At 34.0% G+C, this 15,595-nt stretch overlaps 1 protein-coding gene and 1 non-coding gene across 3 annotated transcripts in view; one reads left to right on the top strand and one right to left on the bottom strand.

The window, feature by feature from the left end:
* The first annotated feature begins 1,141 nt into the window (after nt 1–1,141).
* Trnan-guu lies at nt 1,142–1,215 on the top strand. The gene has a single exon. It is a non-coding gene; the product is annotated as a tRNA-Asn (tRNA).
* A 10,453-nt stretch (nt 1,216–11,668) lies between these two features.
* Nucleotides 11,669–15,595, bottom strand: part of LOC106110336 (DE-cadherin) — a 187,373-nt gene continuing 183,446 nt past the window's right edge. For both annotated transcript variants that reach the window (XM_013292119.1, XM_013292120.1), the window contains 4 exons: nt 15,249–15,384; nt 14,523–14,729; nt 13,630–13,782; nt 11,669–12,143 (listed from right to left, as the gene is read on the bottom strand). In XM_013292119.1, the coding sequence (XP_013147573.1) occupies nt 12,022–12,143; nt 13,630–13,782; nt 14,523–14,729; nt 15,249–15,384 (618 nt within the window). In that variant the 3' untranslated portion in view covers nt 11,669–12,021. The remainder of the gene's footprint in view (nt 12,144–13,629; nt 13,783–14,522; nt 14,730–15,248; nt 15,385–15,595) is intronic.

Genomic DNA, 15,595 nt, shown 5'->3' with positions numbered 1-15,595 from the left:
TTAGTTATTATAGAGTAGTTATTTTTATAGGAACTTTGTTAATTGAAAACCTATTAACTTAATCCTCGAATTTCGTTATTAGTTACGCTATAATATTCCATTAAGTAAAGTAAGACCGGTTAAGCTATTTTAAAGATTATCGCGAAAGTATTCGAACGATATGACAGACCTACAAAAAGTCTAGAAATCTTCTAAAACACTGTCTGTAAGATATAAACAAATAAATTATTTATTATTTCACTCTTCAAAAATGTGTTTCGGGGAAGCCTTTGCTCCTGCATTAGGTTCCTAGGAGCCAATCCGTTTCTAAAAATACATAAGTGTCTAAACAAGAAAATAAACAAAGAGATGTAGTAATTAGTCTGTTTTTAATTAATAATTAAATAATCATTTTACGACTATGAGTACGGATGTTAATCGTGTATGTAGTCGTTACATATTAATGTAATTTGCCTAAACGTACCTGCATCCTTATCTTTTCTCTGGAGAGAACATTAAAACATCCCGACGCTTTTATTGTCGACCGTTATTTAAACTTTTTGATAATAAAACTGAATATAAAAGCTCTTACATTTTTAAATATTGCTGTTAAATTATTTCTTAATTTTATTTATATTTTACTAATATCGTTGTAAATAAATCTATGGTCATAGATCAGGCAAAATTAGGCAAATAAATACATTTTTGCTCATAAGTGTGAATTATTAATATATAGGTAACAAGTTGTTGCTCGCGACTTCGTCCACGTGAAATTTAAAAGTATATGTTACTAAAAATAAAAATATAAAAAATTATGTTACTCAGTGATAACATAGGTTTTTTGGCGATTTCAAAAATTCCTTCACCGTTTTTGAGTACTACTGTTTTAACTACTGTTTTTGAGTTATTTCAATACATACGAAAATCCAAAAATACAAATCTTTCCCCTTTATAACATAAGTATAAATGTAGGCGATTTTCGCTAAAGAATGCTTTCAATTAATTATGTTAGGATAACTACATGTAAAATATTTGTCATATTCTGACATGGCCGCAGAAATATATTCTACTGTTTAAAAACTAATTATTTAATATTTAATATCATAGGCAATATTTAATACTTATTAACAAACGTTGTTTGTTTGTATAAATATGAATACAAGCCTCCGTGGCGCAATGGGCTAGCGCGTTCGGCTGTTAACCGAAAGGTTGGTGGTTCGAGCCCACCCGGGAGCGAATGGTTACATTTTTTTAAATTTTGCCTTAAAAGTAATTATTGAGATATCTTCTAAAACCTGTATGTACGTTTTATATGGAACTTATTCCAAAAAATACATTATCTATATACTTTATTTTAATGCATCCAACATCAGTGTCGAACGGAACAAATGACGACGTAGTGTAGACGGAAGCTACGGCGTAGGCAAATACATAGGCGTAGACTAACGTAGACGTCATAACTCTTTTTGTTCAAAAAGAAGAGAGCAGGACGGCAATATATTTTATACAATACCTATCACAACGGAAATAAACACATACAGGTATCTTTATATAAGTAGCAAACATTACTTTTGAGATATGCATTAAATTGGGCCTTGCGTGTGCCAAAGCATTCGACTTGTGTCGTCGGCATGTCAAAGGAGCCTTCAAAGGCATCAAATGCGTTTCTGCGTAACTCTCAGCTTCCATTATGAAAGACATTCGGATCCCTCTCGAGGACTTGTATTCACTTGCATGTTTGCTTGCGTAAACCCTCGAAATAGACCAATACTTTCTTACGCTTACTTTTAATTAACTTTTTTTAATCTGAGCTCTTACTGATAAAAAGGTAGAAACTTTTTGGTTAAACAATAGTTTTAATTCTGTCGAATTATGGATGCTGTCAACCAACCCGCACTTGGCCAGCGTGGTTGACTATGGCCTAGTCACCCCTTATTAGGGTAGGCTCCAAGCCCCTCGGCGGGGACGTATAGTGAGCTGGTGATGATGATGATGGACGCTGCCGTTTATGATTTATATCACACTGGATTTGATATAAGTTCTGTTATGTACGGGTCTAGATCATATTTCTCAAGCCTATGGCTTTAACGTATTTGATACTAAGTTTTTACGAAAAATCCCTTAAAGCTCTCCTATGTAATATCTTATATCAATTGCAAACTATTAAGGAATATTAAAAAACAATTTGTACACAACTTATGTCGTTTTACTCAGTATAAAATTCCCCTACTCTTAAATTAAACCGTGCGCAACGTAGCTTTAAAATAACCTTCCCTTTAATACAAAAGAACAGCTGAAATCGTAACTGGGTCAGGAATGTACACACAAAGCCAATTAACTGCGTGTGTACGTATTTAATTTATTATATGCACGGACACGAGCCACTTCGTACAAGGTTTGAATATGCATGACACTGATCGTTGTTAAACTTTTTAAATGCATTCCATCATTGGATTTACGTATTGATTGAAAAATATACAAACTTAAAAACATATTCACAACAACATAGATCTAGGTAAACTTTAAATGGTGTAAGGACACTGAAGGCTGGAAGGAATTCAGAAGGCTGAATATCCTCCTCCTGAATAGACTACAAAAGACTCAATAGATAGCAATAAAATTTAACACAAATGTAGAATACAGTTTGGAGAACCACTTAGGTAAGTCACTATTTTTTTTAATTTCGCGCGGACGGAGCCGCGGGCAATAGCTAGCTATAAATCTCTTTCTCATTCAAGAGTTGTGATTCATTTAAATTTTCTTCTTCTTGTTCGTATCTTCATTGCTGAAGGTCGTGCTTGCCCTGGTAAACCTTTACCGCTTCATCTACCATCTGCCTCCACGCCGCCCTGTCTTCAGCTCGTCTCAGACAAGTCGGGGTATTGAGTCCTAATATGGACTGCACCTGATCTGTCCATAGGGAAGGTGAACGCCCCCGTGACCTTTAGCTCTCGATCTTTCCAACCACTACCAGTTTGTCCAGATTGTCAGGTTGTCTTCGAGCAATATGTCCAAAATATCCCAGAACTCGTCGGTAGCATATTGTGGATAGCATGTATCCTGATATTTAAATATAATTATCATTTATAAAATATGTCTAACAGATTCAAGATGTGCAATATTTTAAATAAACGTAACATCTCTACTCGTTACGTAGTGTTAAATGAACACATTCAAGTTTATCACTCGTCGCAATTGAAGCAGCACCGTCTAGGGTTATCAACTTTCAAAAATGTGGACATCAACACTGGCAACAGACAAAGACGACTAATGTCTTGTCAACCCTTGAGTCCTTGGCGTTGATTCAATTAAAAGTTGTTCTTGTTCTCCAGTGATTTTATTTCACATTTTAAGTCCTAAGGCACGGACATCATTCAAAATCAAGTGGGTACACGGTCAACAGTTTTTTTTAAATAATAACCTAAAGATGTCAAACTCCAAAGTGACAACCCTTAGTACAACGCTGTAGGTAAAACTGAACGAGCGTCCTAATCCCAAATGCAGATTGCAAGAGACAAGTCGCAGTAATTGCCTCGATACCCACACTCGCACAGGATCTCAACATGCAATTTACTTTATTGCTTAATTATTAATGTTATAATTTCATTCAAGACGACAATATATATAAAATATCCCATAAGTAAAATTGGCCATAAGTGTATTATTTTATGCTTAAAATCCTACGCCAGTGGTATGGAAAGAGCGCCCGTTCACTTTTCAGAGCCGTCAAGAACGTCAGTTGCCCTAATGATCGCCGACCTTCGAAAGAAGATGGCACTTTAAGAAGAAGTACAATTTTACATTTAGGGTCCAGGACAAAAGTCGGTCTTTAGGGCGCGCGATCACCTTTGACTAAAATATCGCACAGCTGTTTAGTCCCAATTTGATTCCTATCAGCTTATATGGAGGTGCGAACACTACTCGATTTTCATTTGAGCAACTAAACAGTAGAATTGACTGCAAAACAAACGACAATCGCACAACTCTTACTATGCAGAACAATTCCGACATAGTTAATCAGATTTTTTATTAACACTAACACCGTTCATAATCTAGACACAATTAGCTTTCCGTCCTATTTTGTGAAGATAATGGTTATTAAAGGCTTTTGTGTTGGCGTCGAGATTTACCTACTTTGTGGACGTCGAACAAAAGCGGCTTACTAAATAGAACATGTGCTGCCATCTCTCGGCCAACATGGCAAAGGTGTGTATTTATTGATATTTTCATGCTATCGGTGTGTTCATTTTTTAATATTTTATTTATAGTTTACAGTGTAAATAAAGTTTTAACTAAACGGTAAACGTAAAAACAAATTGCAACAGCATTTTAAAACGGTGTTTTTTTAGCTAATTGTCGTTGACAGAGATTCGTTTGGATAAAAGTTCGCCTGCAACTGTGCCGTGCAAAGTTCTAAATTTTTCGAAATCAATTTAGTGGACCGTAGTTTTATTTCCAATTATGGTTAATTGTCAAATATTTGTTTGCAATAATTGTATACGTCAATAATATGCTCAAAACTGAAAATATTTGTATTTAATTACTTAAAAATTACAATTGCTCTGAGAATACTATTGAACTTTTTATCGTTGTTTACACTTTGTGTGTTTTACATTCCATTTTCTCTTGTATATGTGAAATATTTGTACAACATCGCCACCGCACGACTGCGGCTATCGTGAACCGGTTAAATGGCGTCCATTAACATTAAAAATAACGCAATGAAACGTATCGGCACAATGTAACCATAATTAGTGATAAGTTATTTAACCGAATGTTTATTTAATTTCAATCATTAATAGCAAAAACTATGTAGCTAGCTGTTCCCATGCGACTTCATCCGCATAAAATTATAAAAATTTCATTTTATTGTTTACATGTGTCAAATTATCAATTGCAAATGTCAAAATGACATGACATGATGTTAATCCATGGCAACCTTGATTCCTTGATATTGGCAGCAACTTATGGTCTCTTTCCCGCATTAGGGTTTTTATCCAAAATATTTATCCCCTAAGTTTAATGACGTGAAAATATATAGCCTAAAGCGTGACGTAAGTGTAGGGCTTTTTATTAAAAAAAGGATTATTCAACAATATGCTGTAATTGCTGACATCTTAGGCAACAAAGAAGTGTGTTTACGCTTTATTATAATAGTATAGGTAAGCGCCCAGGGCGCTGATCGTAATGGGTGCCACAAGTCTGTGAATTACATAGTCTTAACTCTTTAAAAAAAAAAACAAAATAAAACGGGCACCTCGGAAAAATCTCACCTAGGGCACTAGGAACTCTAAAACCCTGTTCTTCGTTAAAATCTTTTTATAAAACTCCTATATTAAAACACTCTCTTATATTACATGTTCATAATCAAATAACTTTAGTGGTAGAGTTAATCGTATGCGTAGACACGGCTCATTCAAAGTATACGTATAAATTGTACACGTTCGGCTGATTCGCCGCCACTTTGCTGCGGATTACGTACGCGGCCCTCTCTACAGAATTTGTGGAATTTCTTCTACGTGCTCATTGAAGCTTTGTTTGAAACGTTAAATTAATTTTCCTGTTCCCTAACGCAATAACATGCGTTGTGCTTGAATGGATATCGTTACTTTGAAAAGTATTGTTTTTTCTTTCAAAACTGTGATTCTTTTTTTACCAGCGGTATTTTCAAACAGTAACAACTTAGGGTCCTTCAAGAAAAGTGTGTACTCCCTTAAATGCCCGCAGCGTAATTGCAGTTTCGGATGTTCGTGACGTCGCGGATGTTCATGGGCATCGGGTCAATTAATGTTAAGCAATCCACCGCTCATTTGCCCCTTTTTCCTAAACAAATATATTCCATTTGGTATGCATCTGTTTTTTAATTCATTTGTTTAAATTTTTAGACCCACAAAGGGCTGAAGAGCTAAGAAGAAATGTCAACATGAGACATCCAGAACAGAGGTAGGTAATCTTGTTTGTTGTAGTAAGACTCGTGCATTTTTAAAAATTAGGCTTCAAACAATATAACAACCCAGAGTAGCCTAAGGTGGCTAGCTAGCCAACCTTTAATATGGTCTTAATTTAAGTTTTTATTATATTTTGTAATGCGATTCTCTAGCAAATGGCAGCTGCAATCCCCATTTTCTGGCCATGTTCATGCTCAATAGTTTCCCTTATATTTAAATCTATTCATAAAACAACATTTAAACAAACCGATAAATTTAACACAGAATTAATTCGTACAATGAATTAGCCGACAATTAGTGAGTCAGACGATCGCAACTCGACTGAGCTTGACCGCCGGATGTGAGGCAATTACTTTAACTTAGCGACGAGCGATCTGCATTCGAGAGCAGACGAGTTCAGTCTAATTACCCATTGGATTATTAACGATTTCACTAACAATTCAATGTGAAGTTAATAAAGGAACTTAATTGGCTTTGTTTCGAATTCTTAGATACAGTATCCGATTAACAACATTGGACATACTGCCGCCCTTAGTAAAAATTTAATATTAAACTAAGGGAATCTTTTAATGAATAATTAACGGCTGAGTAGTAGTAGGCTTTTGCTCTGCAACGTTAGTTTTTTTTATGACGTTAAAATTAGCGCTTGCCCCACCTGAAGTTAATATAAATAAAGAACAACAACTTGTGCACAAGAACTGCACGATTTAATTCCACCGTCCCCTTTGTACCACCGGACGTTCAGGCATACGGCCGAATTCCATCCTTTCGTAGTTGATATTCCGCGAGTTCGAACGAAAAAGTTTCAATCATCGTTCCTTGTGCGCACTGCAAAGGATTGGAACATGTTGCCGGCATCAGTTTTCCCGTCCAAATATGACGTGGGGGCCTTCAAAAGGAGAGTGAACAGCTACCTATTAAGCTAGCTCGTACCATCTTTCGACTGCATCGTCACCTCCTTTAGGTGGGATCGTGGTAAAGCGCTAGCTTAACAAATAATAAAAAAAATGTATGTATTCCATTAGAAATAATGTATTTTCACGTTTTAACACGAGATGAGAAATAAATATGTTTATTTTTATAACTAGCGCTCGTTAAAATGTTTTGCTTCGCCTCGCCGATGACAATTTTTTGCGCCTGTCGTTTGCAAGAAAATGAACCAACAATGTTGAACATCCTCTACATAAATTGTATGCAAATTTTCCATAAATTATATTAAAAACGGATAATATAGTGCCAGCGAATGACACTTCTAACAATTTTCAAGTAAATTTTAACCTTTGACTTGAAAATGGTTTAGTTTTTGGTACCTATTTCATATTTTCAATTAAGACAACCACTTAGGCTTCACAGCTTGTAAGTATATTATATATACTAAGCACATATAAATTATCCTAAACAAAAAAAGACTTTTTTAATTGTACTATAATTTTTAAATATAATTACTCACAATGCTACTTTTGCTATTAAATAATTTCAGGCGTACAATAACAAAGGCAATAGAATGCTTGATCCCCTATACACGCCTTATTGGAGAATTAAGGAACAGCCATACCTCATGTCACTATCCACAAACGTCAGTTTTGACAAGTATTAAAGCTGTCACTCAATAGCTGTCAGACTCATGTTACAAGCACGTGACTTTAATTGGTTTTGACAGCGGGCACTGCGGTAATAACAGATGCCAGGGACTGGTAAATGTATTCCTTTGTTATGGTTTGGAATAGCTTGTCTATTTTTAATATTTCATACGCATTGCTTAATATACAAAGTTATTTTATACGATTTTGGAATAAGAAATTATTTAAAAAAACACTCCGAATTACGCAAATCTCATTTTAACCGTCTTTAAAAAGGAGGAGGTATAAAAACGTCTTTTTTTTGTTACTTCATAACTTCGCGTTTACTTGTCTGGTCTTTTATATATTTTTTTCAAGTAGGTTGCAGAGGGAATTGTCGTTAAAAGGGAATAATTTTGTTAATTAGCTAGATAATTGTTACATGAATATTTATAAGAAACATAACCTCAAATAAAACACCAAATTCAATTTCATCACTTTATTTCAATGCTGAAATGATTATTTTTATTTCTATACAAACAATTTCAAAATTATATGTCCTTATATACTACTTATAAAATATTAAACGAAATGTATCAGTCGTGTTATCAATCTAGCACATTTCTTTAAACACATTCCCGCTCGTTGCGTGGCCCCACACCGCGCACATACACTGTTATACTTATTGCCGCACACAGTTTAGTGGACTTTTAGTGGCCAAATTACGTTTCTAAATGCGGCGACCGTTTTCCTCAATTGTCCATCGATTGCTGTTTTACTTAAAATTACTTGTAAAGTTAAATGAAATCGCATATTTCTCTCAAAACAAAGAAATATTGCGCTCGGTTAATAGGTACAAATCATTTACGACAAAACTATGTTAAAACTTGTTCCTACATAATTATTAAATTCAGTGTTTTTAAATTGTTGATTTTACTTGTAAATTAACTATAAAAATGCTCAACTTTATTCAGTAATTGTAAGTAAAAAGCAACCTTATTCAGTAACTCTCACAATGTATAAAGTAGGGTTTACATGCACACAGACTTATCTATATGCTAATTATTACAAAAACACTTAGATACATCACTTTATTTAAAATACATTAAAGTTATAGATATTTTTGCAAATCAGCAATATCCCTCCATAGTCGCCTTGCAATGTCAGAAAAAAATTCTGCAAAATTTTTTTTACTATCCGTCTAAAAGTACAAAGCTTTATAAACTGGCAACACTGGAAACTATAGAGGCCTTAATATAATTTTAACATGGCAGTGTTTAAAACCCATGGGTCACCATTTTTCTGCACTGTAAGGTAAAAAAAGTACAAAAATGGTCACCAACGAGATATAAGTACAAATAATCCTTTACTATCAGTAAACATCGAGTTAAATATAGTTTTTATATATTTTTATTGGAATGTAGGAATATGAGATATTTTTTACACATTATTTCTATGTAACAAATATCAGATTAACTAACACTCATGTCCAAATGTCGAGTGTGTGAAATGTTAGAATGAGATCTACGTATAAACTTGTACAATTTAAATTACTACCCGACCACAATAACATAGTACATGGTTTTTAACCTAATCCCTTACAGGTAGTGGAACAGCTTTCCACACTGTACAACGTTGCCATCGACGAGGTCTTATGTTATTCTGCCCGAGTAATAAAGGTTAATTATGAAACTTAAATTAATTCTGTTTTAAAATAAACCGACTGAAATCATTTTAAATCTATAAAATGGACTATAAAAGCATTGAATCGCTTATAAAAATATCTTTATTATTAGTTTGCAAAGAAAATCATTTTTTCTTTAAATATCTGTTCCGGGCAAAAAGCATTAGCAATGTTTCTGGAAAGTCAGAAATCTAGGCATTCTTGTGTACCTAACTGCTAAAATGTCTAGAATGATCGTAATCAAATTAAACGGTTTTTCCAAGACTATGGATTTTTATTTCTCAAATAGCTGCATTGAAAATTAATTACTAAAATAAAAATTAATTGTGAAAAACGTACAGAAATCAGCAAAATAACACACAAAAAGCAATAACTATTTTGCTATTGAACAGAAATCTATTAAATTAGAGATACATTCATTACCATGGTTTAACGGAAACTTTTTTTAATGTTAAACCCCCCCCCTTTCTATTATGGAATAGAAAGGGGTATTACTGGGGTTTGAATGGTCCAACCCCAGTAATACCAAAGGTACAATATTTAGTTTTGTCCCATTTTGTTGGGTGATTCTCTAAAATAAGCGATTGATGCTGGATTCCTACCGAAATTAGCTTTGATTTGTGTTTTCTCGGTAGTGTGGAACTGCCCTTAATATTCTTTGTTAATACTGGTAAAGAATTTTATGTCTAAATCTTTCCGCTGTATTCTATGTTTAAAGAAGGTACACACTGGTGAGAAATGTTTTGCATTTTCATGCGTAGTGTCAGTGTGCACCGACCCTTAGGCTGAATTATACAGAGTTACATTATAGAAGAAATGTTAATCATACAATTCGTTGATATGCATAATTTTAAGACACCTTGTATATCCCTAACATTAACTATTACAAAAGTTACATTAGGGACTATTGAATACTAAGCTTATATTACCGCTCCACAATATACATATTTACAATTTAGGCCTAACGTATTTTATATTTATAATTCTAAAGTTTATATTGCATACAGGGTGTTTCATAAATGTGTACTAGTTAATAAATGTACATAAAATAAAATTTAATGACTATGGAATAATTTTCTTAAGAGAAGACCAAAGTAAATGGGTTTTTAGAGTTAAAACCATACCGGAAATGGAGAAAACCTTGGCATATTAAAAAAAAACTTTGTCTCTCACCTTCACGTGTGGAAATAAAGGGATACCCGCTTGTTAAGGCGAACAGAAAAAAGTAAAATAATCTTAAAAATTACATTTATTTTCTTTCAATATCAACTAGTTTGTTACAAATGGCATATTAAGGGACAATCACACTGTCATTGTTTAAAACCCATTTATAATACATACCTCTCATCTGGACGCTATAGTTACAAAAAAAAACTAATAAATTATATTTACCAAATTATTTACTAAGGTGGAAAATTATTACATACAATAAGTATAAAAAAATTGTAAAAAATAAACTTAATTCTAACACGAAATTACAAAAAATTTAGATGATCCTTTACCGTGCGTTTACTAAAAGACATAAATTTTACCATTTTGGTAGCACGGTACAGATATCTTTTTAAACTTAAAAAAGGAATAATGGCACTAACCCTTTAATACAAACATTTTGGATACGACAATGTCATAAATGCTGCCAATAAAAAACATATCCGACGTATAACATCTTATAAATCCCATAAAAGATGTAATTATTTCGTCGATACGATATCGATTTTATAAATAAACTAGGCTGAATAACAAAACAATAAAAAAATTGTTCTAAACCACAATTCGTTCGCAACATACCCATCCGCCATCTTGTATGGAGTTTCAACAATCGTAACATCCTGTATACTCTATCTTTGCAATACAAGTATTACGAAAGTCAAAATTCACAGTTACATGGAATTACGTAGAAATTTAGGCGTATCTACAACGATGCCTAAACATTACAAATCAGTCATTTCTTAAAACATATTAACACTTTTTTAATTTCTTTTGTCCTAAAAATGTTATTTTACAAGAATACGAATCAAGCACTCCACAAAATTTCTTCCATATATTACAGTTCGCCAACCAAAGGCGTCGCCAGACATCAGGGGAGGTAGCGGCCCCCCTCAATCCCTCCCCTAGTGACGCCCGAATTCCACTTAATTTTAAACACAGTTGCATTAAATATTCTTTACAGAGATATTAAGAAATGTGAAGTTTTTGACAATTTGACAGCAATACAAAATATAGTATTAGATGTCAAAAGTGGGTATTTCTAAATTCTTAGATTCAGTTTAATATGTGTTTAAAAATCGGGTAGTTATAGAAAATTCTATACACCAGATAATTTAGTTACATTAATACAGTCATAGAAAATTTTATTCTGCGATCATAATTGACAATAACAAATGTTTAATATTTTACTACAGTACGTAAAAATCGACAAAAATTAATGATTTATTTTGAAAATAAAATAATTCAGAAATGTGATTTTAAATCAATTCATAAACAATTTAAATACTTTAAAAAGTCAATGAAACCGAAAAAAAAAACCAGCAAACATTTTAAGTACCAAAAAGTGTATTACAAATATTTTACAAAATTTATTTAGAAATACATGAATTAATCTAAAACCACATTTCACATATAATTTAAACAAAAAAAAATGTCACTTTAGATAAAAAAAATCCTAGATCGCGCAAAACTATCACAGGCTATCTCCAGAATGTTCCAGAGCGGTGGGTCCAGTGATTCACTTTACAGCGTCCGCACTCGAATAAGCGGTAAGGCCTAAACTTGGTCTATCCCGGGAATACACACCCTATACCGAGGTGACGTAAGGTGCAGTTTCGTCTGGCTACACGAGCCAGGCGTACCGCTAGCACCACGACTCCTCGTGCGGCCGCTCCTCCTCCGCGTCTCCGTACATGTCCGCTAACTTGCGGAACCGCGGACCGAATGTTGATAGATAATTGAACTTGAGGTCGCCGTCGTCGGTACCTAAAGATGTAAAATGTACACTAAGTTTTGTTTATAGGTTTTAAAATTAACGCTAGACCACGATCCCACCTATAGTTGATACTAAATATAAAATAAAAATGATATGCTATGATAACTATAAAAGCAACTACCATAAGTTCAAAGGAATATTGTAAGAGGGATGAAAGGAACACAAAAAATAAAAATAAAAACTGCTATGCGTTTGTCGATTGTTTCGCAGCCAACTGTTTAGTTGCACAACTAAAAATCGAGCAGTGTGCACACTATATAACCTCATGTAATCAATGCGTTACTGTAATTAATGCGTGCGCATTCTAAATGCGACAAATTTGCTGACCAGCCGAATACTGAAGCGATAGCTGACTAACAGATAAGTGGTCACTATTCGGTCGTGAAATCAGTAAAAAACTTCAATCTTACTAATATGGATGTTTGTTAGCGTTTATAGCCTAAACGGCTGGACGGATCTCCATGAAATTTGGCACAGGTTTAGAGTATAGTCTGGAAGAACACATAGGCTACTTTTTATCCCGGGATAAGTTACGGTTTCCATGGGATTCATTAATTTAGTTTTTTTAATGTTTACTCGATCATTCTGCAACGCTACAACATATCTTATTTAAATTTGGCACAGATGTAAAACAAAGTCTGGGATAAGCTTCATCCCCGAGAAATGTCCGGTTCCCGAGGGATACGTAGCTTTTTGTTATTTATATAGTTAGTATGTATGTTTTCTAATAACACGCGAACGAAGTCGCGGGCAACAGCTCGTAGTATATAAACGACTGAAATGCGGCAGTGAAACCCAGAAATTGAAAACATACGTAACCGACAAACTAGTACTTCGATATCAGGTGTAAATTGATTTTATTTTTGTCTCTATCACAAAAAAAAACTCAAAAAGTTTACAAAAAATAGACAAATAACAGGGGAAAAAAAGTGTCGTGTACACAGCTCTCGTTACGCGGTGCAAAAAAGATTTTACAACTCAATTTGATATACAACAAACTGGCCGGACATGACCACTATATTTTAGAGAACAATGTACTGTCACCAAAACAGAAAACAGAATAAAAATGCCGGATTTATTGTACAATAATTTGTAGAGTTTTAAGTTACAGCATGTAGGATGTACAAATACTATATGCAATTATATTTTCTGTGATTTACTATCAATGAAATGATTTAATCTATACTATTTATTATAAATAGGAAAGATTTGTATTTTTGGATTTTTGTATGTTTTGAAATAAATCAAAAACTAGTAGGCCGATTTTAAAAATCCTTTCACCATTAAATAGCTACGTTAACAGTGAGTAACATAGGCTATATTTTTTAATTACACACGAGCGAAGTCGAGCGCAACAGCCAGTTACTAATAAATACTAAAGTTGAGGTTCTTTAAAAGTCTAATCTTTGACGCTCCATAGAGTATATACTAGATCATAGACAATAGACCATAGAGTAATTTAAAATGGTAACTTACAGCTGGCGAGTGAAGAGAGAGATCCGCTGGTATTGCCGTCTCCCTCGTACGCGTAGTGTCGCACATCATCGTAAGGATTTACATCAGGGTCGCGGTCCAGTACTGACTTCTTATCGTCAAGGAAGCCGGAGATGTCCGGCGCCGCGCCTACAACTGCAACAAAACAATAATTAGTATCAATAAAATTGTAATAATTGAAAATAAAGTGTTCTTATGTTTTAGTTTCATTTCTATACTATATTTTCTAAATGCATCCCAAAAATCAACAATTTGACCTTAAATTAAGATTTAATTCCTAACGTAAACAAATATTTGGGTACAGTTTATATTGTCAACACTATTTCAACAATCATACTAATATTATAAATACGAAAGTTTAAATGGATGTTTGTTAGAGTTTGTAGCCTAAACAGGTCAACAGATTTCGATGAAATTTGGTATAGATGTAGAGGATAGCCTGGAAGAACACATCTGCTACTCACGTTTGTTTTTTTTTAATTCCACGCGGACAGAGTCGCCGGCGAAAGCTATTATAGTATGTTAACAATAACTAAAAACTAGTCATTTTTCTTTTTCTAAAAGTGCTTTCGCTTGCGTGAAATTTAACAAGAAAAAACAAAACTAAGTAGCCTATATGTTCTTCCAGACTTTCCTCTAGATCTATACCAAATTTCATCTAGATGTATTCAACAGTTTGGGCTACAAACTCTAACAAACATCCATCCATCTAAGGTTTCGCATTTATAATATTAGCAAGATAGTCACCTATTAGCAAAGATTGAGTGAGAGTGAGGTTAGTTGACGCTGCTTTGATCAGTCTGTTATCAGAAAGAGAAAGTAAGAGAACGTGTAAGTGTGTGTGGGAGGAAGAGAGAGAGAGAAAGATATGTTACCTGGTGCCTGCATGAAAGTAGCAGATCTATCACTGTCAATAGGCGGTCCGTCATACATCTGACGCAGGACGTGAAGGTCATAGCCCGCGTCACCCTCGCCGCCGCCTTCATCTTCATACGCGATGATATTCTCCCTGATGTCGTCCAGCTCCTTCTCCGCCCATGCGTCAGCTCGACGACGATGGACTACTACTGCTAGGAGGAGTACTGGAAGAGAAGGCACAGGGTAATGACATTGAAGACTTCTAGAGTAGATGATAGTGGATTTTGTGTTAAAATAAATAAAGAAATAATAAATAAAATAAAGAGATTTATTATTATTATTATTAAGGTAGCAAACGAGCAAGCGGTCACCGTAATCGCAATTTCAGATGCATTGTTTTATTCTACGGAGGACGAGACACACATAAAGAGGATGTTTCCCCTTCGTCTATGACCTTTCATCGTTACTTAACACGGTAGCAAGTGTTCAAACTCTAATAAATACTACCAAAGTACTCTTTGATATCTATTTTCTTAAGTTATAATTCTGAACCATTTACAAAACTAAATCGTCAATTTTTTTTATGAACATAATAAACACTTTTATCCATTTTAGAACCTTTTAACAACGAAGAATTGAAGCTAAATGCTGTAAAATAACTGTAAATTGAAAAAAGACAAAACTAGAGTTCATACGGATTTAAAATTTGGTGTTATAATCATATAACAAAATGCTATACTTACTGACTAGTATCGCGATGCAAACCAATATGGCGACAAGGAAATTAGTGTCAATTCCGAATGTGACAGCGGTGAACATACTCCTTTGACAGCTCGGGTCTGCGTTGTGATGTACCGACGGCTCACCCAAATTGTACATCTAAACAAGAAACAATTAGTTATAATATATGTATATATTTGTCCCTTGTCTTTACACACGTAGAGTCGACGCACCAGGTTTTTATCCTCTTTTTTACGTTGACAGTCGTTAGTTCTTTCGTAATCAATGTCATCTTTTACTAAATCCAACTCTACGTTCACACGATTATCCCTTTATCTCTTCTTGTAAATATAACTGGATATCGTTTTTG

This window comes from Papilio polytes, unplaced genomic scaffold, assembly GCF_000836215.1.
Source record: "Papilio polytes unplaced genomic scaffold, Ppol_1.0 DF820678.1, whole genome shotgun sequence".
Classification (NCBI taxonomy): Eukaryota; Metazoa; Arthropoda; class Insecta; order Lepidoptera; family Papilionidae; genus Papilio; species Papilio polytes.
The sequence above is the reverse complement of the archived record's forward strand: the minus strand, read 5'-3'. Positions and strand labels throughout refer to the sequence as shown.